Here is a 26,282-nt window from a genome sequence, read left to right as displayed (position 1 = left end):
CCAATAAAAGTAAATTTTGTAAATGTTTCTGACTTAAACATTCCTTTTTCGTATTCAAAAGCGTTTTGTTCTGTCACTAAAAATATTTTCCTATTATCGACGAAACTTTGGACGTGCAGCTTTGCGCTCAGCTTTCTCTTTCTTTCTGATCATGTTAGGGTCATTTTCTGTTGTCGAGTCTGGTGTGAAGACGTAATTAAGCAGCATGCGGCCAACATGGTACAGTATGTAGCCTGGGATGACGAGATACACGAGCCAAAAGTAGCTTGAGATCATAAGTCCAGCTTGCACGAAAAGTGTTATGATCAGGACATCCATCGCATATCTGTAGAGCATGGCAGGATATCGTCAGCGTCACTTTCAGTTAATATTATATCCAACGTTAGTTTACTCGCTGTTGCCCCCTTCTTCAGCTGCTGCAACTACCCATGAGTAGCAAAAGTAGGTGGAGAAGGTCAGATAGAAGTAGCCTACATAGGTCCACGTGGTAACCAAGCTAGAGTGCCACAAAATGCAGTACACAAAGTACAGCACGTTAATAGGCACGATCCATTGCTGTAGCCGTGTGCTAAGTGATGCACTTGAGCGCTTTGCCTTCTTGGCCGCTTGATTAGCCTGAGCATGGAGGAGAACGTTAGCACATCATGCCTTCGCGGAGACATTGAGGTGTTCTTTGTACCATTTCGCTTTTTTGACGTCAATGGTATATGTACCATCAAAGTAAACTACCATTTTGACTTTTAATCCCTACAAATAACCTGTACCTTTTTTCGAGATTGTGAAAAAAGGTTAGCTTTCGATTTTAAGCATTCAGACATGCAAGACCCATTTTGGATCGTTGACATTGTGAATTGAAAGATCGTGAAATTGATTATTAAAGTCAAATCGTTAGCGAAAATAGATTACATTGAAAAGATGAAGCGACGCAATACCAGCCTCGACCGGCCATATCGTCTTGTGGATCCTTTCCACATCGAACGCGATGAGCGAACGCATGAAAAGTTCACTTTTATTACGAATGCCATCCATACTACAAAGTACAATGTATTAAATTTTCTGCCCTTGTGTTTGCTTCACCAATTCCGCCGGGTACGACATATGTGCTTCTTTATTGAAATAGTTGAACTTGACAGCGGGTAAAAGTCGGCGAATGTGTACTTTCTAGTGATCGCCATCATACAATCAATAAAGCAGCTTTCGCCTCTCACACCAATAACGGCAATTGCCCCACTTGTGATGGTAGTTAGTGTTGGAGTGCTACGTGAAGCATTGGAAGATCAGGTGAGTAAGGAATGAGATGAATGAGAATTATCTAAGCTTTTTATTTACCAAAAAAAATAACTTATATTGCTAGAAAAAGCGTTCGTCTGATGGCGCAATTAATTCCCGACCCGTCGTTGTACTAAGGAATTTCGAAATACAGCAAGTTGTATGGGAATATATAGAGGTGAGTTGAAAATCCAAAAGCTGGATATGGAAACCTCAACGATCTGATGATTTTCATCTCTATTGTAGGTTGGAGATCTTGTTCGGATTCACGAGAAGGAAGCAATTCCAGCTGATGGAGTGATTTTATCCAGTAGCGAAGAGAATGGTATGGATCGTACGTTACAACGTAACATTAAAAATGTAAGATATTTTACGCGACATTCTATCCGCAGGTTCATGCCTCATTGACACGAGTAACTTAAATGGAGAAGCGAATTTAAAAGTCCGTGGATCGTTAGGTGTGACAACGAAGCTCGTATTTGACTCGACTTCACGCGACAAAGAAAAATATTATGTCACATGTGAAGAGCCGAATCAGGATTTGTATCGATTCGCAGGAAATCTTTCAATCGAATCAAAAACTTACAGCCTGAATGAAAAACAATTTCTTCCTCGCGGCTCGACACTGATGAATACAAAGTGGGTTATGATGCTTGTAGTATACACAGGTAAACATGGACTTTGCTTATCACGAATTACAATTTTTTAATTGATTTCGCTTTCGTATTAGGTCATGACACAAAAGTTATGAAGAATGCTCGAGCGGCACATCACAAGTTTAGTCACCTTGAAATGCGATTAAATCAAATTTTGTGGCTCGTTTTCTTCATACAAGTGCTTTTGTGTGCAATCGCGGCATGTGTACATTATATCCACTTGGATATTAAGCACCTCAATTATGCGGGCGATGAGCACTCGAAGCTGGAAATTCTGTTGCTTTTTCTCTCATTTCTCGTGCTTATGAATACGCTCATTCCAATATCTCTTGTGGTCACAATCGAGATCATTAAAACAGTGCATGCAAAGTTTATCACGTGGGATAACAGGATGCGCAGTAGCAATGGAGAGGGCGCTATAGCCAACACATCGTCTCTTACTGATGAGCTTGGACAAGTTCAGTACCTTTTCACCGATAAAACAGGAACATTGACTCAAAATCAAATGGTTTTTCGAAAATGTAGCATTGGTGGAGTTGTTTATATCTCTAGACAGATACAATCCGTACTTGGTAGCACTTCTGGTGCATCACTTGAATTTGGTGGTGAGTGTCTTTCAAACCAGCTTCCTACAGTTTCGTCTTTTCGTCAATGGTTAAAAAATTTAGATAGTCTAGAGAGCCGCTTAGCACTGGCAATGGCTCTCTGTCACACTGTAGTTTGCGAATATGATCGCACGACTGGAGCAATGTCATACAACTCGGATTCTCCTGATGAATGTGCTCTGGTCCGTGGTGCGGAAGAAATGGGCATCAAATTATTTGAACGATGTGGTCATAAACTTTACATTGCGATTACTGAAGACGGTCGATGTGGGTCACAATTGAAAACTGTCACGAGCGTTTTAACTTTCGACATTTTGCGCGTGCTTCACTTTTCAAGTGATCGAAAGCGAATGACAATAATTGTCCGAGACGAAAAAGGAACAGTGAAACTCTATTGCAAGGGGGCTGATAGTGTTATTCTAGACCGCTGTGATAAATTTCTGTCAAATAAAGAAGAGACCATGTCACACGTGACACAATTTGCTGAAGAGGGTTATCGGACGTTATTGTTTGCGGAGCGTGATCTGGTGCGCAAAGAATGAAATATCGCCTAGTCAAAATTGCTTAAGAAAATAATCTTGTTTGATAATGGTATCAGGACGAGATTTATTTTACTTCGTGGCAAGATCGATATGATGTAGCTGAATTAGACCTTCAGTCTAAGGAAAAAACGATACAAGCACTGGTTGATGAAATTGAGCAACAGCTTACTTTGATTGGAGCAAGTGGTAAGGGAAATACGTGTATTATTGTTTGGTGAGGTCACTCATGCGCTGTTCATTTTCAGCTATCGAAGATAAGCTTCAAGTGGGGGTTCCTGAGACAATTTCTGAGCTTCAGAAGGCAGGAATCAAGGTAACTCTGCTTTATTTATTTCTGTATGAATCAAGAAATTATCTTACGCATTGTTAGATCTGGGTTTTGACGGGCGACAAGCTTGAGACGTCACTTGAAATTGGCAAACTTTGTCAAGTCGTGACCTCAAAAATGCAAGAGATTATTCTACGAGTAGCGACACGAGAGATTTTCATTGCACAGCTCGAATGCGCTCTTCAAAATTCAAAAGTGCGCACCATTTGACATGCATAAATCTTTCATTCGGATGACCTGATTGCGGCACATGGCATGCTTAGGAAAGTCAAGCAGTGATAATCGATGGCAATGCTCTTACTTTAGCACTCCATCCGACGTGCCGCCAAAAGTTTCTCAAATTGGCGCTGCAGTCTGCAACTGTAATTGTGTGTCGCGCATCACCACTTCAGAAAGCTCTCGTGGTGGAATGTGTTAAAGCAGGCGTTCCAGATGTTACTATGGCGGTGTAAGTAACTACAGCGAAAGGCTATTGGGTCCATATATTAATCAGTATTTGAATTTGGTCTAGTGGTGATGGAGCCAATGATGTAAGTATGATTCGAGCGGCACATGTTGGAATTGGCATTGTTGGTCAAGAGGGCATGCAAGCCATTCGAAGCGCAGACTATGCCGTCCAACAATTTAGTCATTTAAATCGACTTCTTCTGTACCATGGTAACAATCTTGATCAAAGATGATTGTTCAGTTAATTTGGTACTTACAGCACTATGACCAGGTCGCCTATCATATCTTCGGACGAGTCAATGTATCGACTACTTTCTCTACAAAAACATTGTCTTTACCTTGCCCCATTTCATATACGGAGTCCTATCAGCCTTTTCAGCTCAGGTATGTCATATAATAAATATTGTCAATGACTTCATGCGTAGAAGGCTTATCAATGAATGTTAAAGACATTCTTTTGTGATTTCTATATCACAGCCTACAACGTCGCGTTTACGGCCCTCCCCGTCACAGTTCGCGCAATTTTAGAGACGGATTTACCGCAAGCAATTGCATGCAAGTATCCTGAGCTTTATCGATTTGGAGCAAATGACATGTTTTTCTCGCCTCGGACAATGGCAAAGTCTTCGATTTTTGCACTCTATCATGCTGTTATTGCTACTTTTGTACCTGTCCTCCTGGCCCAGCACAATAATATTGGTGAAGGGGATTCGTTTTGGGTAGCCAGTGTTGCCTCGTTCTTCTATGTTGTACCCATTGTTCACAGTCAGATCTTTTTCGAAACATTGAATTGGACGTGGTTGAGCTTCCTGGCATACACGCTGTCTCTGGGGGCATTTCTTTTCTCTATCGCCGTCTACGATCAATTTACTAGCGACGTACACGGTACTTGGAGGAAAGTAGTAGGAAAAGAAGGCTTCTGGCTTGGATTTGTATTGTCTCTAGCCGCCTGCATTCTACCTGTCATAGCGTACAAGTGGTAAGTTGTGAAAATTTGGAAGCAGATAGCACCAGCTTTGACCAATTTGTTATTTTGTCTAGTTACGAAGAAAACTTTGACTCATTTCATCCTGTTTACATTCTTCGGCGAACACGCTTGCGCAACAAGATTGCCGACTCGTCTGGAGTGATCACTACGTCTAGTAATCCCACTTTATCAACCGCTATCGTCCCACATCTTCGTTGACAAGAGTAGTGTAGAGATTTAAGGCCAAGTATATATTACAAAGGCATAAAGTTTGAGATAATGTACTTTTGTATCTCGTCATATATTTCAGTGGTGACGCTTCAATATGCTGGCGTTCAGAGGACACAAGAAACAGAAAGTTCCAGAGCCGACAGGTAAAGATGCTGTCAACTTTCGCAAGTTATTGTTCCTCCCAATAAACGAAACGGAAAATCTGCTCTCGCATGACGCATGGGAGCGAGTGAGTTCTTGTCATAAACTCTTTATTCGTAAATGCTGATTTGACATCATTTCTATTCGTTAATTGTAGCTAGATCTCCGTTGGTTAGAACTTATGAAGAGAAAGATGTTGCAAGCTTCATGTGTTGCTCGAGGATTGCCAAGTAATGGCAACAAATCTACATTAATTCAACGTCTTGCAGCTTCATTAAGTGAGCAGCGAGAAGCAGGCAAGTAATATCCGTCATGGTTTTATTCTTATGAACGCGTCTTAATGGTACCATGAGCATAGAAAATCGACAACAACAAGAAGAGGAAGAGGATTATGAGCGTCAATTGGACATGCTGGGTGGTGTATGGTCGTTCGGATCAGGCTTTGCTGGACAGCTCGGTCACGGGAATCTAGAATCATCAACCCATCCGAAACTTGTTAAAGACCTTCGAGGATGTCGCATTGCTCACGTTTACGCAGTAAGAGAGGAGACGCCTATGATCGAGCGAGAAGATTATAATTGATTCTTTGTGGTTCAGGGCTTTGACTCGGACGTCGCCTTTGCTTTGAGTCGGACTGGAGACATTTACGTCTGGGGGAAACGTTCGGGTCCTACTGGTCTTCCATCTGTAGTATTTTGTTCTGAACATGCAGATAACACTCACAAGAGTGAGAGTGATATAGACCTCAGCGAGAATGAGCAAAATGATGAAGAGGATTCCAAGAAGCTCACTGATACAATTATTCAACCAGATCAAGCACTTTTCGAACGATGTGAAGACGAGCGAAATGAAAGCATTAAATTGGAGAATTGTACAAAGGATAGAGTGGAAGATATTGTGCTTCCTGTAAAATTATCGACGCTTTGTGGCGAAGGTGTGAAGCATATTGCTGTCGGTCGAGTGCATTGTTGTGCCGTGACAAAAGACGGAGACGTGTATACATGGGGACAGAATGATCACTGTCAACTAGGAGCTGAACCTATTCATAATGTTTCGGAGGTGCTACTTAGAAAAGCACGACATGGGAATGATTGTGTGGAGCCGCAATTATGGGAAAGCACCGTATTGGAAACGTGTGTCATTTCTATTGTTGCTGTGGGTACGAATCATACATTTGCGGTCACAGACAAAGGTGAAATGATGGCATTTGGGGCCACATACAATACAAGAGAGCACTGTACTTTTGCTCGCAATATTGCAAAACTTCGAGTCTCCCAGGTATTGTATATTGTAATATTGTATTTTGACAAAACCCGTTCATACCAATAGATGACTTCCCAAAGATCACTTGTGGCGCCTTACATGCTGGCTTGGTAACTGATGAAGGACAAGCATATACATGGGGAAGTGGTGATGGTGGGTACGAGTTCTAAAATATTCGCCAAATTTGTTGAAAAAGTGATTGATCGTTGGTGATATGCAGCCGTCTTGGACATGGAGATAACATGTCTTTTGTCCATCCAAAGCTGGTCGATGCATTAAAGACTGATATTATTGTGGAGCTAGCATGTGCGTGCTGGCACACGGTGGCAATTGTGTTGATTCCACCATTGTTGAAAGGCGGCATGGTGCGTTTAATGTAATTAAAATTTTGAAAATCATGATTGAGGAGTCATCACTGTTTTTTGATTCAGGTTTACACTTGGGGAAGTGGTCGGCTTGGACAGGTACTCAAAGGTTATAAGTCAAAATAGATTTAGTGTCACCAACTTTTGGTAAAGCTTGCGCAAGGAGGAAAACAAATGTCGGCTCTTCCAGGTCTTGTAACGGACTTGCTTACCACGCATGCACTGATTAGAAAAGTGTGCGCGGGTATGTACCATAACGTGGCGCTATCTGTCGATGATGAGGTATAGCTTGTGCACTCCATTGTTAGCAATATTATCCTAATCCTTTGAAAAATGCATTAGGTATTTACATGGGGAAGTAACTTGAATGGGTGTCTTGGAAGACCCAACGAATTGAAAGATTTAGAGGAGACGTTTTGTGCTGTTCCCGGTCGTGTGGAAGGCATGGACAATTTTATTGGTCGACCATGCTCTAGTTCGTTTCCACATTAAATGTCGATTTCACAATACTTTTTGCTCTTACACTGTCTGGTTGCTTCAAGTTGCTGCAGGTCGCGAATTCACATTGATTGCCACTAAACCATACATTGGTCCAAGCCAAGAGGAAATTCAGCGACAAAAAGAAGAAGAACAACAGCACATTCAAAGCATCAAACGCCAAATGAAAGTCGTCGATGACGAGAAGCGTGACCAATTACAAAGAATTCAGCAATGTAAACATGAAGTTATTCTGGCAAATTTAAATGCAAATTACCCGAGATGCACAATTTGCACCACAAGTCTCATCTGTCCTGGTTTTCAGCCAAATCCGGATAATCCGACCTTATGCAAACATTGCATACACGACCAGCATAAACATCACGGGCAACTGCAAGCAAGTGACAGTCATGTGACTTTACCATTTCTAACACAATCTGTGGAAAAATTAGGCATCCAAATTGACTTTAGTCATATCGCAGATATTGGATTGGAGGACGAGCTCGAAGCATTGCTCGATGAAAAGGATTAGAAATGCAAGATATAAATGTAAAATTTTATAAGCGACGCAAAATTGAAAACATACCACTGCTTGTTGTACGAATGAATGGCGTGATGCCAAAGCCAACACGTTTGCAAGTTTAAGACGTAAAAACTATTGCATACATTAAACTAAGCCAGGTCAAATTACGGCGAAGGTCTTAGCAAAATGATGAGATTTCAAGGTAAAACGTCCAAGCGTCAACCATAACAGCATTTTGCTAGATTTATCTTTCTACGCTAACTCAACCGTACCCAGGAAGGATGTCCGCAAAGACAGTTTTATTTTTTCCAATCAGCAAGCGTTAAGTATGTTTCAAGAATTGAGTTCGTCGTTACTACATTAAAGTCAATGTCTCTCCGCTGTCAATATCACAATATTACTTTCTAAACCGTATGACAGACATTCCCTGTTCAATATACATACATCATTTGACAGAAATGAAGGTATTGTCTTCATGAATAGCTATTCTGGCAAAGTGGTAGATGCCAAATACAAAACACGGAAATTATTTGCTGCTAAATCCCAAAAAATTGCGAAGTACTGTTCTCATGCATTATATGAGAAATTTAATTACAGAGAATTCGACCTACACAATTTTCACATTCAGATTATTGTATCTGACTTTGATGTTTGTACAAAAAATTGGAAATAGCTAAGATTTCAAAGAAGACGAAATGCAAAGTTCTTCTCGAATTACTCAAGCACAAATAAATTGGCAGCACATCTGGGCTTGTTGTACAGATGGAAGCGACAGCTAAACATGTTCGCGTTTTCCAGACAAAATATTTATCGCGTACAGCACGAGAGAAGCTGAGCCAAGCAGTCGGACTGAAGACGACTTGATAAATTTTTGCTGTTTTGGGGCAAAACTGTCCCAAAGTAGACATCCACACGTCAACCATAACAGCAGGTTGCCGAGTTTAACTTTCTGCGCCAATGTCCGTATACCATTTTGCACTGATGCCCAACCTACTAGACTACTGTTGAAGTCACAATTATTGTGATTCGCCTTTATCACTGCCACCCAGGAAAGGATATCTGCAAAGTCCACCACGCCGTTTTTGTCGTAATCCAGAGCTTTCAGGTATGCATCTGCGTCTGACATATCAATTCTTTCGCCTAAACATATAACAGGTTCGATAAGCTACTCACCATATCCAAGGATTGGCTCGAGACACGTACCTAAAATATTGAGTATAAATTGTGACACTTTTCTTGAGTTTAATTGTAGACTGCCATCTGTGTCCATTAACGAAAACATTAACTTCACTGTGTCAAGTTCTTGCAAAGTAAGCAGCTAGCACGATCACGTGAACACACTAAAACATTAAACTGACATAACATTCTATAGAGAGACCCACATTTGAACGCTCGTCAACTTCAGGGATTTCCATATTGGTTATCGCTAGATTTCGATGGATTCGAGATGGTGCTGCACTTGTTGAGTTTTCCTTGACCGATTTCCATTTTATTCCTTCATCATCCAGCACTTTTCGAAGTGCTTGTGGGTGCATTTCGCTTGTCAAACGCCGTCTTCGATCTGTTCAAGTATTACTTCAGTTTCAAGCCCCTTTCGGCAAAGTAGATATTGTGACCTTGATTACCTGCTGGATTGTCGTTTTCCTCTCCCACCACTGCACCATCATTCTTTCGATATCTTTGCTTATTAAGCTTACCCGACTGAACTTTCAATCCCTCCGCCAAGCATAAAACTTCTTCAAAAAACTCCTTGCTTGCCGGAAGAAAAGGCAGTGTCTGATTAAATAATCGCCACATGTCCAAACCTCGTTCAGCACTTGGAATCGGTGGTGCTGGATGTCCAGCCGAGACGAGTTGCTGAATATCCCACGACCATGGTTCGTCCTTGAAGAGTAAGTATGCGGCCTAGCGACAATACAATGCAGGTAGAAGTATAGTTCAAGAAACGGAAATAGTAAAAGTAAGGCGTACCGTGTTTCCATAACTATCACAATAATTCGGTGCCGAGAAGACAGTGATAAGCGGCGGCATGGATTTATTACCTCGAGTGTCGAGTGTTTGGTACATCTCATCATTGTAGTGAAATTTGTAACCTTCATCTTCATATTCATGTGCCCGTATGAATGACAACAGATTATTACACGTTAAAAACTCAAATGTTGCCGCAGCATTGAAGTAGTAGGAACACCCTCGAGTCTATCAGTAAATGAGACGGAATCAGCCAGCACATTGGATTTTGTAAAACTGGTAACGTCAGCGTACCTGATTTGGTTCCCACATTGGTTCAATGACTACTTTCTCGTCAACGTTCTGACTGACAGTCGCTGGATCTGCCCACAAAAGATCACAGAATAGTCCAGTCGTCGGAATTTCTCGACGTCGATCAATGACTTGAATTTCGTCAATTGTTTTCAGCTTAGGTGATAGGCCACCGTGAACACAAAAGACTTTACCACGTGACATCGATAACAAGGCAGCAATGGGCATTGACTGGAAACAAGACAAAAAGTGATAGTACGCGGAGATGCCGTACTTGACTCGACCTAACAATGTGGTAACGTGAACATGGCATTGCCATGATTTTATGATTACTGAACATACATTCGTTGCGAAATCCGTAGAAAGAGGAAATGGATTCACATTCGTGATTGCCACGCAGCAAGACTACTTTGTCAGAAAACTAAGATACGAAACTTGTTATAAACATTCTTCTCGGTGAATTCACATTTCTTACACGAAGTTTCAGCAAGAGCAGATATAAAATGACTTCACATGAAAATGCGCCGCGGTCCACATAATCACCGAGGAAAACCAGCTGGACATCACGTTTTGCTAACGTGGTAACATCAACATCGTCCATTAATTGCATAAGGTCGTAAAACTGGCCGTGAATGTCTCCGAATACTAAAGCATCATGAAACGTAATTAATTAAGTTCAAGCCATCAGTGTATCCTTTGTCACAAAAGATAATATGGTATTGTACCGTAAGTCGTTGCTCGTTGGGGCACAGTCACAACGTTCGTTTCCACATCCATCAGCGATTGCGCTTCATGTATTACGTCTAGTGTGTCGCTAACAGCCAGCAAAGTCTGCTGCTCAAACGCTTTGCGTACCTCTTCGAGCGTTAAAAGCACCTTGGATCGCAACATGTTTACGTTTATCAAGCAAGGTCTTTTGTACCGCTAGATGCGAAAAGTACCAATTTTGCGAAAGGGCGTAAGCACTTTAGCGTGCATTCCGTACCTCCAAACCATTGTAAAGGGAAACGTGTCACACAATGGTTTGGGTGCTGCTGTCCATGGAGGTATTACAACAATGAATTTCGTCAATGAAGTGGACTAATTCTAGATAGCCATACAATTTGCGTCGGGAATGACTCTTTTGCTTAATATATTTTGAATAAAAACAGTATCCTTACGCCTGATCCACATTCTGCGGAACCACGTTCCACAAACACAGATAATGCCTTAGATATTTTTCAGTATTTCAGGCAAATTTGATTATGAACGAATCAACCAATTTTGGGTTATCTATTTGCAAATCATGCGTATCATATGTTGAAGTGGTCGAAACCGTTCGTTCTTGCACAGCATGCAGTCGGATCACAGCCTGACCTTCGTCTACCTATCTCCGCACGCCACACATTCCCCTTTCTCACTTGCGTCCTTATTGACTGGATACATCCCCAATCGGCCGACATTTGGCTCAAACCATCTAAACTGTCTATCTGGGCTCGCGACTCTGAAAGCGACAGGTCCATTAATTTCCCTTTTCGTCAGTCCGCGCTCCATCCGTCACTATTGAATTCGCACTCGTAGTATAATGTCCGCACGCGGCGATAATCAATACCGCACGCGAAGTTCCAGTGCCAAGCGATCGTTGAGCTTTAGCTCGCCATGTACCCGTGTCGTGAGCCCTCCAAGCCTCTCTCCAAGTCAGGACAAACCCACTGACCGTGTCTTAACCTTCTTGCAGAGTGCACGTGACCGAAACGTACCCGTTCGCTCTGGCAAGTGGAGTACCGCAGAAGACGCGTATCTGGCCAAGCTTATTTGGCTCTTCAAATCCGGAATATTGGCAGACATGGAGCCTAAGACGTCCCTTCGGTCCTTCCTAGCAGTAATGCTTAACTGTTGTCCCATGCGCATCTCAAAGAAGCAAATGCATGGACACAATTTCATGGGTAAGATCAAATACATGCCACAAGTGACTCAAATGACAGAACAGCAATACGAAACGCTTTGTCGCGAGGTCAGGACGCTACGAGATGCATTTTTACAAGCGTGGGCCAAAGATGAGTACGCTCGACGTAACTCGACCGTCGAAATGTGTGACTCAAGCTTCCAAGAGTGGTTCAATAAGGTCGTAGCACTTGTACCTACACCTAAATTGGTCAGAAGGTCAATTCTTCAAAGCACCAAAAAGCGGCGCATTGAGTCATTCAACACACTCACAGCGCAAATGGAAGATGTCACGACGCAAAAAGTCCAAAACTTGGCTACAGCTCAACCACAGCCAGAGACGCAAGAGCAAGATAGTGTGCAGACCAATGCATTCATTACGATGCTGGAACCAGCCGAAATTATTTCAGAGAAATCCGCACCCGTTCCTGAATCAAATTCTGGCTACAAAGTGATGATGCTTCCGGCTGCATACTGTGATGAAATCGGGAGTATGGAGGATTGGCTGGATCTAAGTCATACTGACGCTCATTGGACCGACACTAATAGTGACAATCCAGGAGAAGTGTGCTACACGTTGTGTGAAGATCAAGTGCAAGTATCCGTGCACATGAGTGACCAAGATCCTGCAGCTAATGCATTGTCCATGACGCGACAGTCGTCAAAATTGCTAATTGACTTTGGTGCACCAAGTTGCTGGTCCACAAGCGAAGAGCCCAAATCCCTCTACGACTATTCTCATTGGTCCGAGACTGATTTTTCCAACGAATTAGCTATGGGCATTGATCCTAATGTGTTTAACTGGGACGACATGTTGCCACTTCCTCAGGTGACAAACAGTCCGACGCTGAATTTTCCATAAGTGTTTGCAATTCGTCAACTTGTAGCTTCATTGTGGAAGAATTTTTACTCTCCTTTGATCGTAATTTATGCAGTAATTTAATCCTTAGTGCAATTTTTGTCAGATTGCCCCTTGATTGCTTCTAATTGTTGCCTCAAACGCACAATCTCACTTTGCAAAACCTTAAGCTTCGTTTCTTCTGACGAAATCGTGTCGGGTGCATGATCACGTGATCGAATTGTGGCAAGTTCAGCAGCCAAAGCACTTGCTTTTGTCACAGTGCTCCAATTACTCGACAAGACTCGCAAAACTCGCTGTTCGTTATCCCGATCTTCCTCACGTAAGGCTCCCGACCGCATTTGTGCCAATAAATCAACTTCATCTACTGCAGTCGTAACGCTCGTGGCGTCACGTAGTTCTCTCCAGTCCGGACGAGGTGTGCATACTCGTTTGATGTGTGCAACTTGATCTTGAAGACCTTCAAACTCAATATTTACTTTCATTTTCTGGTCATTCAAATCGTGCAAAAGGTTTCGCACATCAAATATCGCTACAGTGCGAGCTTGAACAAAGGCTTGACGCTCTTTAAGTGTGTCTTGCAATAATTGATTTCGTGCTAATGCCAACGTGAACCGTGCAAGCTGCTGCTGTGTACACTTTCTTGAGCCAACGCGAGACAAAGACGACAATGAAGATGTTATTGGTACTTTACGCAAATCTTCGAGTCGTTTCATTTTTACATGATTAACTTGCTCTTCCTTTTTCAGCTCGAGACTTGCGTCATGGACTTGCCGCTTTATATCGTTGTGACGTAGCTCCAGGTCATCTATAGTCGCGCGAAGATTGTTACATGCCCAAGTACGCAACTCTATTCTTTGTCGCATCGAGACTTTATCATGGCAAATGGCACTTGAACTCGCATCAACTTTGTCCGTGCTGATATCTCTAGGCTCTAACGACTTCGTGCCTAGCACAGTTGATTCCATTTCCCGTATCAACGCAACTTGGCGCTCTTTTATTCTCTCTGGTAGTGTATTGTTGCGCTGTGTGAGTTGTTGAATTTGGTTACGCAAGTTTTGACATGCTGCAGCTTCATCAAGAACCATTTCTTGTGTGCAACGAAATAGCTGCGAGTAGAGAACTTGTGATTGCTGATTGCAATCATCCGATTTCGAAGCAAACGACTGCCAACAAGCATGCTTCAATCCACCCAAAATTTCGTTTGTACATTTATTACTTGACATAGTGAGCATCAGTCGTTGCAGCTTCTCAAAAGCTTCTTCTGGTGTCATCGGCTTTTTAACTTTGTGCTTTTTCTCTGCTTCAGCAACTTGTTTGAGTACACGAGGTGAGCGAAATATCGCCTGTGGTGAATCAAAATCGTGGATTGGGTACGAAAGCGATAGGCAGACTGTATCATGTTTGTGTCGATTTCGAGCAGATTGCTTGTGATCCATTCGTGATGTTGTAGTGCGTGCACATGACGATTGATGGTGCAAAGTGTCCATGACGAAATTACGTCGTCCTTACAGAATGTCACTGAAGAAACGGTCCAAGCAAAATATTTTTATAATTGGCACTAAAAGCAGGTACATACTATGATGCAGTTGCTCGCCTCACGTAGTGTACGCAGCGGGATATCTGAAGTGTACTTAACGGAAAGCCTGAACTCAACCACGGTGCATATTTCTATATGTCCTTGTACGCCTCTGCGGTAATTTTTAATGCAATCTGGTGATGATACAATTCAGGAATTCAGAATATGTGCGGAAATTCACCAGGAAATTCAAAAGCTTTTGATCAACCAAGAACAGGAATGGGAAGGCGTGACAGGAAATACACTTGCTCCAAACGACTGCAAACAGTTGATCGAGGCTGATGTGACAAAGGCTCGAAGCGATGACGATCAAAAGTCGCTTTGTGGCAATTCTTGTTATGCCTCTTTGAACGCCAAGTACAAAATCATGCTGGATAATAGTTGTTTCGATAGCGACGATGCTGACAAAAAAGCAAATGGTCAACTTCGAGCCGCGGCGTACCAAATCGCATGTCAAGCCAATGCTGACGGCAAATATTGCAGTGCGTAACGTCTACAATCTAGCATAGATTCAACAGCTTACAACTTTGATGCTCCCAATAGTGCCCATGCTGGATGAGTTGGTTAAAAAAGCTGGTGTATCCTTCTCGCTCTGCGATGATATTGTATCCGAGCTTGGTTGTTGCTTCCAAAGTTATCGGCAATACTTGCAACTTGGGACTCCAGCCAGTGTAATTGCCGTAAATGAAGCCCAGACCGAATGCTCAGCCAAAGGTGTCCAAGACTTGAACCAATTGTGTCCTTGCGTGAATAACCAACACGCCTTTGTCGACACCCCCTTCTGCTCACGTACGTATCCACAAATTTCTTAATAATTTTAGCTTACAATTGCTTTATTACAGATGCTTCTAAAATGTCCCCCGTTTTGGCCATTGTAGCTCTTATTATTATAAGTTTTTTGTAAATTCAGCCTCTCTTTTGCTCGACCTGGAATTTTTATTGTATGTTACCCCCCCATCACTTTTGAAATAGTGTCGATACCTGTATGACGAACACTCAAGAAAAAACCGCGATATCTATTGTAGACGGACATTTTGTAGACCAGTTCGGTCGCATTGCATTGTTGCGTGGTGTGAACCTCGGCGGGTCGTCCAAGTTACCGTATGGTTACGGACACACAGATGATCAGAACATGAGTGACTTCTTTGATGGCGCCACACATGTGTCATTTGTTGGTCGTCCATTCCCCTTGAAAGAAGCTGATTTGCACTTGTCCCGCTTGCAGCGTTGGGGGTTTACGCTCTTGCGCTTTGTCGTAACGTGGGAGGCCATTGAACATGCTGGACCGGGCCAGATCGATCATGAATATCTGCAATACCTTCGTGCTGTGATTGAGAAGGCAGCCGATTACAACATGCTAGTGTACATAGATCCTCACCAAGATGTTTGGTCTCGTTGGACAGGTGGTGATGGAGCTCCAATGTGGACGCTTGAATGCATCGGCTTTGAGCCACGCAACTTTGAAGTAACCAAGGCAGCACTTTGTCTCGAGACATGTGGACTTCCAGCCTCTCAATTCCCAAAAATGATTTGGCCGACCAATTATGGAAAATTAGCGTGTGCAACTATGTTTACGTTGTTCTGGGCGGGTAGAAAATATGCACCAAAGTGTTTTGTAGATGGTGTACAGATCCAGGAGTATTTACAGTCGCATTACTTGAGTTCGATGGCGGCTTTGGCTCAAGCTTTAAAAGGATTGACGAATATCGTAGGATTTGGCACTATGAACGAACCATCGTGTGGGTTTATTGGGGTCACGGACCTGGAAAAACCTGTAGGATTGTTTCAAAATGGATACGCACCCACCGCGTTACAGGGTATGGCTTTGGGTGAGGGAATTGCGCAAGACGTAGGTTTTTGGAATTCAAGCGTCTGGACTTTGATACGTGGCAAACCGTCAAGAGTCGACACGGTCGATCCACATGGACTGCGTGCATGGAAAGACGGATTTGAGTGTGTGTGGAAAAACGCAGGGGTATGGGGACTCGATGCTGAAGGCAAACCAGAGGTTTTACAGCCTGATTACTTTAGCAATGCTGACTTTGGTAGGGATTTTTTTCTGCCATTTGCAAGAAAGTTTGCTTTAGAAATGCAGCTTATATTCCCAAAAGCCATGATATTTGTGGAAATGCCACCCGTGGATTCGTCTGATGTAGAATTCCCTAAGATTTTGAGTGACGACATTCCGAATGCTGTGAATGCTATGCATTGGTATGACGCTGTAACGCTGCTCACTCTGACATGGCGCTCATATTTCACGGTAGACTATCAGATTGGTATACCTGCGTTTGGCAACGAGGCCGTGCGCAGGGTACATCACCGCCAATTGGCCCATGTTGCTAGTTTTGGTCGAACCAAAATGGAAAATGCCCCTACGCTTATTGGAGAGACTGGCATTCCGTACAATTTGTGCGATGCTCGTGCGTACATCAGTGGCGACTTTTCGGTGCAGGTTGACGCTATGGACAATACAATATCTAATCTTGAGTCGCAGCTTCTGTCGTACGCTTTGTGGAACTACACTACAGATAATTCACACGAGTTCGGTGACTTGTGGAACCTCGAAGATTTGAGTATCAGCAGTCCTGATTCAGAAATGCTGGCCATTCGGCTTGCAGGTGGCCATACACGACGTCTTGACGATTCTGCTCGCGGTTTGAAAGGGTTTGCACGCCCTCATGCTCGCAAGATATCCGGACTACCTCTTAAGTCAGCATTCACTATGTCAAAAGCAGAGTACATACTCGAATACGAAACGACAAAAGTTGAATCCTCAGCGCCGACGGAGATTTATGTGCCTTATGTACATTATCCCGGTGGCTACCGTGTTACCACTTCCGATGGCCACTGTACGATCGAGAAGCACGAGAATTACGACATTATAACTTATGCTCACGACAGTAAAGTACACAAGCACCACGTCCTTGTCTCGCCTCGAGTACCGATTCGTGGCGACCAGAGAGGAGCTTATGCCCCGCTGTACATCGCTATAGCCGCCATTGCGTTAATTGTGCCTGTGTTTACTTTATGCAAGCGTCGTTAAAGGAATCACACATTCCTTGCAATCGTGCGAGTGCTGTATAATGTAATGTAATTAAATTTGATAGATCTCTAGTTCAACATTCACGATGGTAATTTTTTAAATTACGAATTTTTCAAAATGCTTTCCTCAACATTGATAGCGAATTTCAGCAAGTTGGTCTCGATTTTGAAAACTCATCAATTCTGAGATTAAATGGACAAAGCAAATCTACTCACTCATCTACGATCATGTTCTCACCACCATCAATTTTGTTGATGTCTTGGCTAGACATTGTATCCTCTTCATTCTGCGCAACCGTAAGCCCTTTGGTTTTAATAATTTGTAGCATGTCAACAGCAAAGTCGTCCAGTAGCACAGGCCATGCTCCATTTTCGTCGTAATTGCTCATATCTGGCTTGATCTGGTGGCCAAAGTCGAGCACCTGGAGCCACAGATCTCTTGACACTACACTACGCGCGTGCTGTCGAACATATTGCAGCCAATGTCGACGCCAGTAAAAGTGCCCAGGAAGTAGAAGATCCCACAATCCTATCGCCAGATCAAGTGCCAAGCTCTTTTGTGTTGGATCTTTTGAAAATCCAAACGTAAACTGGAGTGACACACTACCAACTTAGTACTCAATATTATGTCAGTACCATACATTATTGCAATGTTACCGAATAAATAGTAGAAAACTCAGCACGATCGTGCAATTGGCTCCGCAGAGCTGGAAGTACAGCACGCAAATCTTCAATTGTATTGCAGTGCAGTCTGTGCATCCCACGTCGAAATTCTGATTGCGTGTAGGTACCCATAGTAGCTGCCTCCATTACGCAACTTAGCGCCAGCATAACAGGATCTTGTGCATCAATTCCTAATGCATCACACATGACTAAAATACCCTCTTCCGTAATCGTAGGTTCCTCCACTTCTAAGTCTGCATCAGTAACAACATATTGAGTCCGCAAATTATTTATCTATATTATAAGCTGAAAGAAACCTTGAAAACGAGCAAAGATTAAATCGATTGTTGTGTTGTCTTCCTGTTTGAATCTCGGTTTCTTGTTGCTGTCGGCATACTACACGAGGATTTCTTAGCAGTTGTTGGATTGTAAATAATCTCCAGTAACTCACATTATGGCTGGGTCCTCTTTTTCTGTCATTGTGGCTCTCTTTATGCCCTTTGCTGATGCCCAATTTGGCCAATGCTGCCACGTCTGCTTGGTACGTGGCGTTGGCCTGTATCCGCTCTACTAGGTCCGCTTTGCGTCCACTTGTACGGAGACCTGTTAGCAAATGTGAGTTATACGCTCTTACACTTGACTAGATTACCACGCACCGAATTTGCGGCAGATATCTGCGAGCTCTTTGACGCGTAGGCTCGCAAGATCCATTGTCTGTCTAATCTGCAAGTACAGACTTTATAAGGCACAATCGAATAGAACAGAATATAAAGAGTGGGATGATATGTACTGTTGAAGAGGTGCAGATTGCGCACCAGAGCAGATACCAGAGCAGGTCGTGTAATTGGAGTGACGAGAACGACGGTGGCACGAAAGTGTAGCTGGTGGGTAGCTTTTGGTACTAAACACATAGAGCACATCTCGGAATATTAAAATTATTGTCATTTCTTCAAAAAATGTAGTTTTATATTTTACTTTAAAGCGTCAATTCATCAATGGAAACGAAGGTCTCGTTAGACAGCTAGCAGTGAGCCCAACCTTGGCCTGACCAGTTTGCGAAATCACATGTTTGTAGTAATTGCAAACTGTTGAGATTCTGTATCGCACATTTAGCGTCAACAGCCAGAGCTTCAAGTTTCAACGAATATTTTGTAAATTTCCTGTATGATATAACCAATAAAGTCATACTTCTCCCGAGATCTCTTGAGATCTACGTATTTCACAATCCACCTCAATCCACACAAGCAATATTATTGCCGTCTGATTCGAACAGATGACCCCTAAGACGATGCCTATAAAGCCCAGTAGCACCAGTGAGACGACCAAAAAGACGGTGACCACGACCACTAACAAAAAATACGTGTTCACCTCTCCTTCAGGCGAGGAGATTATACTGGACTTGAGAAATCCAACGACTACGCAGCCTCATGCGCGTAAAGTGAAAGGATCTATCACTGTCTCTCAGTTTATGCAGAACTCATCCACCTTTGTGTTCGAGTATTCATCGGAAGATGCAGGTGGTTCCGAGCCAACCGAGATTTTCGTACCATATATCCATTACCCGGGCGGATACCGCGTGACAGCTTCAGATGGTCACTGCGCCATTGAGAAGCACGAAGGTTATGACATTATTAAGCACGAGCACGACAACCACAAACACAATCATCGCTTAGTGGTGGAAAAGACGAAGAAGGCTGTAGCTGCGAGCTCATGGTTCGGTTGGACTGGACACAGCAACATTCCCGTTTATGTGGCTTTGGGTATCGCCGTGATCGCGCCGTATCTATCGCTGTAATCTACAGGAGAGACGGTAACAAATCTACATTTGCGTAGATTCCGATTACGATACTTGCAGGATAGCATGCTTGTTCTAGAACGTGGGTAAATACATAAAATTCGAATTGGATCAATATTAGGAGGGTACATTATAGCGTAAAAGACCAATTTTAGTTTTTCAAAAATCCTTTAATACGTAGTGGGTAGAGCCTTAAATCTGTAACGTCGATCAAGTTGGATCTTCACACACATTCATCTGGCAGAATCAACGATATCTCGAGATTTCCTGACATGTCTGGTATGTAGGATGTACACTTTGGGGCACGTTCGTTTGACTGGATGATCCTATTGATTAAAACCTGAGCAAATCTTTTGATGGCGACACTTCCGTTTTCTTAAGCTTTCATTCCCTGTGTTGCAACTAACGTTATTGCGCTCCATCGTGATAAGAGACTCGAGCACGCAGGTTGACGATACGTCGTATTAAGCGAGAGATTTGGACATCGTAATTGTAATCTTGACTGTCGATAAATTTTACCAAAGGCAGACATGAGGAGCAGATTTCTCATGCCGCATGATCATGCCCTGAGGGCTATCGCGTTAGTGTCACAAACATCTAGTTGTTCGACGGATCGATACACTCACAAACACGACAAGCACCTCGTCCAAGAGCTTGCGCGCTTGACCGCAGGTTAGTCTGTACGTCTCAATGGTACATGTAGCACAACTCGGTTGTTTTCGCCCGTATTTCAATCGTGTCAACTAATTTATTATATATCAATCATCACTGCTACGCCCCCAATATCACGTGGCTATACGTTACACTTCATTATCCATGAACCATTTTGTGTGAGTTAAAGCCCCCGCAGCGTGTGGACATTTTAGCGAAACGTCATTCTCCATCATCTCCACATCCTCGACAAATTCCACACTCTTATCAGGATACGAACACCTGATCCTCGCTTCAGAGGTGGGTGCTCTAGACTCGAAATCAGGATCAACCGGCTTGGCTTCAATTTGCTCTCCAGCTAAAATTTTATTCTTTTGCACGACCGTAGATTGCTCACGCTCTCTCATATACCGACTCCATTGGCGTTTCTCGACAAACGATAATCTTTCAAAATCATGCGGTGTCATAGATAAATACGCCGGCAAAAGCGTCTTAACTTGCTTTTGTGGATTAAAAATCACAATTTCTTTACCTTGTGGCAGATTCCTTTCTGTGGACGTAGGATTAGCAGCTACCGTCACATAATGACGGTACATTCGTTCCATTGTTCTATGACGGTCTCCTACTCCTGTTGCCAAAATGCTGCTCAATTCTATGCCGTTCACTGCGTCTCCGCAAGCTTTCAATCCTGTCGTCTCTTCAGTGATATCCATCCCATCGCTGTCACTGTTACTATTGCCAATGGATGAAATTTCCTGTTGGTTCATACCTTCTAGCTCAATAAATCTTGTGCCGCCCCTCGCCTGGTCCTTCGCTAGACGCCAATCACGTCTCCTCTTTTCCAGAGAGCTGCTAACCCCTTCATCATTTGTGCCTTCTAGACAAAGATCGTCCAGCTGTTCCGCCAACGTTCGCTGTCTCTTTCTAGAAGGCGGACCACATCCCAAAGACGAGCGGAACGTCGATGTCCGCAAAGGCCCGGATCCAAATCGATGGCGCTGGAAGTAATTGTACGAGTTTTGTCGCATGGTATACGAGTCTAATTCCTCAATTTCTAAAGAGGACGAGTCTTCGCGTTGTCGGCGGATTCCCAGAGCGTGTGGCATTGATACGAGAAAATTGGACAAGATGCCTTTTTATATTGTCTTTGCAAAATTATAACTGAATATTGCATTGAAATGTTGAATACTAGAAACAAGATCCGACTCAATTTATCTTCTACGTTTTTGTTGATTGTTGACCAATGAAAGATGAAACAAAGGTAAATATTAACACTTTTGCCCTTCAAATTGGTACTATATGCCAAATCCTAGAGCGAATCAGCAGCTACAACTTGGGCGCGAGTGCACCACATGCAGCTCCCATTACCTACGCCATCTCACTGCCACGTCGTGTGGGCGGACACACATGGTGTGTACTGTAAACTGAGTATTCATTCCTCAAAAGTTTGGTACAATTGTATCGTTATAAACAACATTACACAATTGTACAAAATTTATATGTGTTTGTGAATATTCATAAGTATTGAAGTAACTGTAATATGAAGCTCATGGAACTCTGGTCCATAGTATATGCGGAGCAATGGGGTTGCCGTGCGCGAGCACATAACTACCTAAGTATATGTATCTATGCAGATGATGGAGCTCTGAAACGAAAAATGGGGTTGCCGTGCGCATGAGCTTTGCGCTGAGGAAACTTTAAATCTAAGAGTCCGTTTTAGCAAACACACGGAGTTTGAGTTTGCGCGCTCCTAGTGAGAGCATACCCAGACATAATTTAATTAACTCTGCGATTTCTAGAGCACATATACTACGGATTAGTGCTACATTGACTGATAATATATTTACGCTCTATTATCTTATGACGTGGGCTAGAAGCCCACATATGCCGCAAACTTTTCGAAGCTCTATCACCTTCAGAGCTTATAAGCAATTACAATCACACCAAAGCGGATTGTGTTTTTTCGTACACTTGACGTATGGTATAAAATGCAATAGCACCAAATGTCGAAGGAAAGAGTACACAAGATTTGGTGCTTACCCTGTTAGACCGTCGTCTGCTCGACAACTAGGAACGGCTCCGACAGAGCGCGAAAGTCCGCAACATGAGGCAGTCAATTGTTGTATACCATTTCTTATGACACCAACACATCGTATATAATACTGTATTGTTTAGGTATCTGTAGGGTTTGAACCCACGCAGCATGTCTAGTGGATCTTAAGTCCGCCCCCTTAGACCACTCGCCTAGCTAAGTACCATTTTTTTGCTAATTTTGTCTTTCAAGATACTTTGAATATAACGACGGATCCACAAGTTGCCATTGCACCTGGATTCTCTGCAGTTTATTTTGCCAGCTTCCCATAGCGTACTTGCACTTGCGACAGGCAATCCGAAACATTCCAAACACGGCATGCATGCGTGCGCTCCAAGAAAGACTTGATCAGACTGCTAGAAAATTGCAACTAAATCAAAGACAGATTCTGGTTTGTAAGTCTAAGCAAATAACACCACCAAAGTTACAAGTGGTTATATGTATATAACCTACAAAGGCAGTGGTGTAATCTGTGAAACTGACATGTTAAATCTTGGGTACAACGATGAAAAACCAAGGAGAATCTTTACAAACTCGAGCTTGAAATATAAAATCTTGAAATAATTGTGGTTGAATCCTTGAGAAAATTGAACGAAAAGTCTTCGTGGACAGTTCCCCTTATGTGACTGACTAGCTTGCACCACGCGCTCTGAATGATAAAGACACGTTGATCTTATCACCAATGTAGATTCTCAAGCAGTCACCATCACTTGCACATGAATAACAATTACTCTGTTTCGTTCAGGACATGAGAACAATATTCTGCACTGATAAGTACAAACGTCGTTACATCAACCAATGATGTCATAGGTGCACGTGGATCTGTCGAAATGTAATACCTATGTTATTTGTCCCCGCAATGCACGTCGAAGGTGTGTTTAAAACGGACAGCCACATTCATATATTATAAAAATGCTCCATTGCAGTCTTGTGCATCAATTTCAAACGCTAATTGATCCCTTTCGAGAAGGGTACCGGGGTCTTTTGCAATTAGAATGGTCGTGGTGACATTTCGTTTCCTGACCAAACATTCTCCCACTTTTAACGAGTAGGCGCTCACACCGACCACCCACACTGCTGCACGAGTCTCAGACTCCATGCCTAATTTCATCAGCAAAAGTCCGCGCCGTAAAACCGACGATGATGTCCAGCTGGTCACTAGCGAGCTGGATCTTGCTCTAGGGAGCCTTCTTGCTCTAATGCAAACGCAGAGATCATGCCGATTTTCGCCGTCGTTGTGACGGTTTGGAATCGTATACGCTTCCTCGAAGCGCTGGCGCGGAGCCTATCACGCCTATATTAAAAGCCTTTCACTCAAATCAAGAGCTAAACGAATGCTCGTAAGCCCGCCGTAAAGCAACCGCAGTTGGAGAAATCTGTGGTCTTCGAGAGTGATGCACCGTGGGTAGTCAAACCTGGTGTACGTATCGCTAAAGTACACTGCATGCACTTGGATAAACAAAAACATACCACCTTTCCTGTCCTAATGCTTCTAAAGGTAGTTTCAGCAAAGAAGACACCCTTTGTTACATGCTTAGGTCTGCAATGTATAAAGCACGATGCGGAAAACAATGCGATAATTTATCACCACAAGTTTCTACTGTTTAAAGCACTGCTTTTCTCCATAAGGCAGCTTTGGCATATACCAATCAAGGTCCCTCATATGCCGAAAGGCGACACATCTCCCATTAGTTGAAAACACGCTTTGCGGGCGACCCTGCCTCTTCTATGGAAAAATTGGAGGTCATGTGCAGTTTGTCGTAAGCGGCCACGACGCCAGGACAATCATGCAGAAGTGGAGATTGAAACTACAAGGAGTTAGACAAAAAACCTTTCACATCACCAAGTGCTAACCAAAACCTTAGTGAGCCCACCGGTTCGTCAAATGTTTAATGTGAGAGTGACCCGCTCCTTGATGATCAAGCAGTGCCAGCAAAGGTCCACCCTCCCGCAGCTGGCTCCCATGAGCACTATCAGTTTTTGTGGCGTGTTGACCCTATCCGAGAGTCATGAGATATGAAAAATGCTAAGATGAGTTTGATTTAGGCTTCGCTCTTGGAGCTTCGCCATTGCACTGTCCTATTTGAGGTAACTATAGCGATTCGGGACCGCAATATTTGCTTTGAAGCAAAGAGCAGCTCAGCTACAGGGAATGTTAGACACATTGCATTGTCTGCCGCAGAGAAATTCATGCTCGAATGGCTCGCAAGCGCGGGATTGTGGCATGGCTTTAGTAAGCTCACTCTAGACACTAGATGTGTTTGCGTTTGACTCGAGATATCTAGACTAAAATATACTTATTTTTGCTACGATCATGGACGTTACGATGTTCCCGACCGCAAATTGATCTTAGAGGCCACACATACGGCTTGTGTAGGTTAATCGATTGCGTGACATAACCTTTCACTCTACCATATATTTTTGTGTGCTTGCCTGCCCTCGGTATTGGCGTGATGCCTTTGTATATTTTGGTTTTAGCCTAAGCATTGTATATCTTGCATATGACGCGTAATATCATAATATTAAGTTTGTACAATTTTATTATAGGTGGACGCGATAGCTCAAATAGTAACAAGATGTCTGGATATTCCTTTTCTTGCGTGACTCGCGGTGTAGGGGTTTCCATGCGCCGAAAGACCGCGATAATGGAGCGAGGTCTCCCGCACGAGGCAAATTTACTAAATTTTGTCTGGCAATTATCAGCAAGTTTTTCGAAACGATCTATACGCCACGCTGAAAATGGAGCAATTTTGTGGCAGAGTACCCGGGTTTTCATCAGACTATTTGATGATAAACGAAATAAAGTCTTAATATATATATTGTGCTAGAAATACTTGACACAAACCTTTGCTAGACATCCACATACAGTAAAGACTTTCATTTCCGCTCGGATTTCGACCTCACTTTCTCAACCTCTTAGCGTTTGATAAAGGGGGTGCTGAATAAATTTGAAGTTTCTTTTGTTCATAGTGCGGGACAACCCCTTTGAGCTTGGTAGACCTTGCTGGAAAAGCTTCCGGCAATGGTTGGTCCCGACTGAATCAGGTAGCCGGCGGTCAATGAGTCTAAGGCCGTAATAGTTTGCTTAGAAGTACTTACTAGATTTATAATGCGCTAATAAGAAATCGCGGGATTCCCATGCGGGTGTCGGCGGAAGCGCAGTAGAATCTTTTCGTAACGACAAGGTGCTGAGTGTCCTAGTCCTTGAGGGTTGGGATGGGGGAAATTTCCTCCTTCCGAATGAGGGGAGTGGATCTGGTCATAGATTTGACCATGCTATTAATAAGCGACAACGAGGCGCGATTGCGGTCTTCAAGCTAGGATGTTTTGCGCGAGAATGGACACTGACGTGCAATACCTTCATAAACAGGCGTTCACAAAATGGGGCGACAGATGTCGCGGGTGTACCAATCACCTAACCGGGAAAATTAAGTTCATTAGTAGTAATCATCCATTTGCCAAGATAAGCGAGATGGCGTCGAGCCCTCTCTTCCAGGGTTGGCACGGGCTACCTATCATCTTTACGGAAACTTTCTCAGCGGGTACCCCTCGCACCCGAGACCGTCTGCGTTTTCCAAAAACGTTGCTGGTGTCAAAATAATGTG

The 26,282-nt window shown here is 43.1% G+C and overlaps 11 protein-coding genes across 11 annotated transcripts; 6 read left to right on the top strand and 5 right to left on the bottom strand.

Moving 5' to 3' along the window:
- Positions 1 to 93: 93 nt before the first annotated feature.
- Positions 94 to 682, bottom strand: PHALS_01287 (Predicted membrane protein; the record flags this gene model as incomplete). The annotated part of the gene is made up of 3 exons (XM_024731123.1): positions 94 to 325; positions 392 to 615; positions 680 to 682. The coding sequence occupies 3 exons, from the start codon at positions 680 to 682 to the stop codon at positions 94 to 96; spliced, it is 459 nt and encodes a 152-aa protein (XP_024581333.1).
- Positions 683 to 915: 233 nt separating this feature from the next.
- PHALS_01286 (p-type atpase (p-atpase) superfamily) lies at positions 916 to 5,033 on the top strand (the record flags this gene model as incomplete). The annotated part of the gene is made up of 14 exons (XM_024731122.1): positions 916 to 1,089; positions 1,144 to 1,281; positions 1,355 to 1,447; positions 1,516 to 1,594; positions 1,662 to 1,937; positions 2,000 to 3,057; positions 3,129 to 3,258; positions 3,318 to 3,385; positions 3,443 to 3,595; positions 3,664 to 3,848; positions 3,912 to 4,057; positions 4,119 to 4,231; positions 4,297 to 4,826; positions 4,889 to 5,033. The coding sequence occupies 14 exons, from the start codon at positions 916 to 918 to the stop codon at positions 5,031 to 5,033; spliced, it is 3,288 nt and encodes a 1,095-aa protein (XP_024581332.1).
- A 106-nt stretch (positions 5,034 to 5,139) lies between these two features.
- On the top strand, positions 5,140 to 7,823 carry PHALS_01285 (hypothetical protein F444_01327; the record flags this gene model as incomplete). The annotated part of the gene is made up of 10 exons (XM_024731121.1): positions 5,140 to 5,274; positions 5,344 to 5,482; positions 5,545 to 5,723; positions 5,784 to 6,464; positions 6,530 to 6,606; positions 6,670 to 6,814; positions 6,881 to 6,913; positions 6,968 to 7,096; positions 7,157 to 7,289; positions 7,357 to 7,823. 10 exons carry the CDS (start codon positions 5,140 to 5,142, stop codon positions 7,821 to 7,823), a joined length of 2,118 nt encoding a protein of 705 aa, XP_024581331.1.
- A 766-nt stretch (positions 7,824 to 8,589) lies between these two features.
- PHALS_01284 (serine threonine-protein phosphatase 2b catalytic) lies at positions 8,590 to 11,069 on the bottom strand (the record flags this gene model as incomplete). Its single annotated transcript, XM_024731120.1, has 11 exons — positions 8,590 to 8,954; positions 9,018 to 9,132; positions 9,197 to 9,375; positions 9,440 to 9,719; positions 9,786 to 10,010; positions 10,077 to 10,357; positions 10,416 to 10,494; positions 10,549 to 10,718; positions 10,799 to 10,861; positions 10,929 to 10,949; positions 11,015 to 11,069. 11 exons carry the CDS (start codon positions 11,067 to 11,069, stop codon positions 8,590 to 8,592), a joined length of 1,833 nt encoding a protein of 610 aa, XP_024581330.1.
- A 568-nt stretch (positions 11,070 to 11,637) lies between these two features.
- On the top strand, positions 11,638 to 12,858 carry PHALS_01283 (uncharacterized protein; the record flags this gene model as incomplete). The annotated part of the gene is made up of 1 exon (XM_024731119.1): positions 11,638 to 12,858. The coding sequence occupies one exon, from the start codon at positions 11,638 to 11,640 to the stop codon at positions 12,856 to 12,858; it is 1,221 nt and encodes a 406-aa protein (XP_024581329.1).
- Positions 12,859 to 12,935: 77 nt separating this feature from the next.
- Positions 12,936 to 14,294, bottom strand: PHALS_01282 (uncharacterized protein; the record flags this gene model as incomplete). The annotated part of the gene is made up of 1 exon (XM_024731118.1): positions 12,936 to 14,294. The coding sequence occupies one exon, from the start codon at positions 14,292 to 14,294 to the stop codon at positions 12,936 to 12,938; it is 1,359 nt and encodes a 452-aa protein (XP_024581328.1).
- Positions 14,295 to 14,435: 141 nt separating this feature from the next.
- PHALS_01281 (hypothetical protein F442_01271) lies at positions 14,436 to 17,477 on the top strand (the record flags this gene model as incomplete). Its single annotated transcript, XM_024731117.1, has 5 exons — positions 14,436 to 14,516; positions 14,589 to 14,916; positions 14,978 to 15,223; positions 15,277 to 15,334; positions 15,407 to 17,477. 5 exons carry the CDS (start codon positions 14,436 to 14,438, stop codon positions 17,475 to 17,477), a joined length of 2,784 nt encoding a protein of 927 aa, XP_024581327.1.
- A 211-nt stretch (positions 17,478 to 17,688) lies between these two features.
- Positions 17,689 to 19,325, bottom strand: PHALS_01280 (dcn1-like protein; the record flags this gene model as incomplete). Its single annotated transcript, XM_024731116.1, has 7 exons — positions 17,689 to 18,066; positions 18,134 to 18,393; positions 18,457 to 18,535; positions 18,591 to 18,742; positions 18,796 to 18,862; positions 18,930 to 19,040; positions 19,314 to 19,325. The coding sequence occupies 7 exons, from the start codon at positions 19,323 to 19,325 to the stop codon at positions 17,689 to 17,691; spliced, it is 1,059 nt and encodes a 352-aa protein (XP_024581326.1).
- Positions 19,326 to 19,412: 87 nt separating this feature from the next.
- PHALS_01279 (uncharacterized protein) lies at positions 19,413 to 19,934 on the top strand (the record flags this gene model as incomplete). Its single annotated transcript, XM_024731115.1, has 2 exons — positions 19,413 to 19,443; positions 19,519 to 19,934. The coding sequence occupies 2 exons, from the start codon at positions 19,413 to 19,415 to the stop codon at positions 19,932 to 19,934; spliced, it is 447 nt and encodes a 148-aa protein (XP_024581325.1).
- An 800-nt stretch (positions 19,935 to 20,734) lies between these two features.
- On the bottom strand, positions 20,735 to 21,691 carry PHALS_01278 (uncharacterized protein; the record flags this gene model as incomplete). Its single annotated transcript, XM_024731114.1, has 1 exon — positions 20,735 to 21,691. The coding sequence occupies one exon, from the start codon at positions 21,689 to 21,691 to the stop codon at positions 20,735 to 20,737; it is 957 nt and encodes a 318-aa protein (XP_024581324.1).
- A 3,562-nt stretch (positions 21,692 to 25,253) lies between these two features.
- On the top strand, positions 25,254 to 25,531 carry PHALS_01277 (uncharacterized protein; the record flags this gene model as incomplete). Its single annotated transcript, XM_024731112.1, has 2 exons — positions 25,254 to 25,437; positions 25,506 to 25,531. 2 exons carry the CDS (start codon positions 25,254 to 25,256, stop codon positions 25,529 to 25,531), a joined length of 210 nt encoding a protein of 69 aa, XP_024581323.1.
- Between the last annotated feature and the right edge of the window lie 751 nt (positions 25,532 to 26,282).

This window comes from Plasmopara halstedii (genome assembly GCF_900000015.1).
Source record: "Plasmopara halstedii genome assembly, contig: Scaffold_1343, whole genome shotgun sequence".
NCBI classification, from domain to species: Eukaryota; Oomycota; class Peronosporomycetes; order Peronosporales; family Peronosporaceae; genus Plasmopara; species Plasmopara halstedii.
The sequence above is the reverse complement of the archived record's forward strand: the minus strand, read 5'-3'. Positions and strand labels throughout refer to the sequence as shown.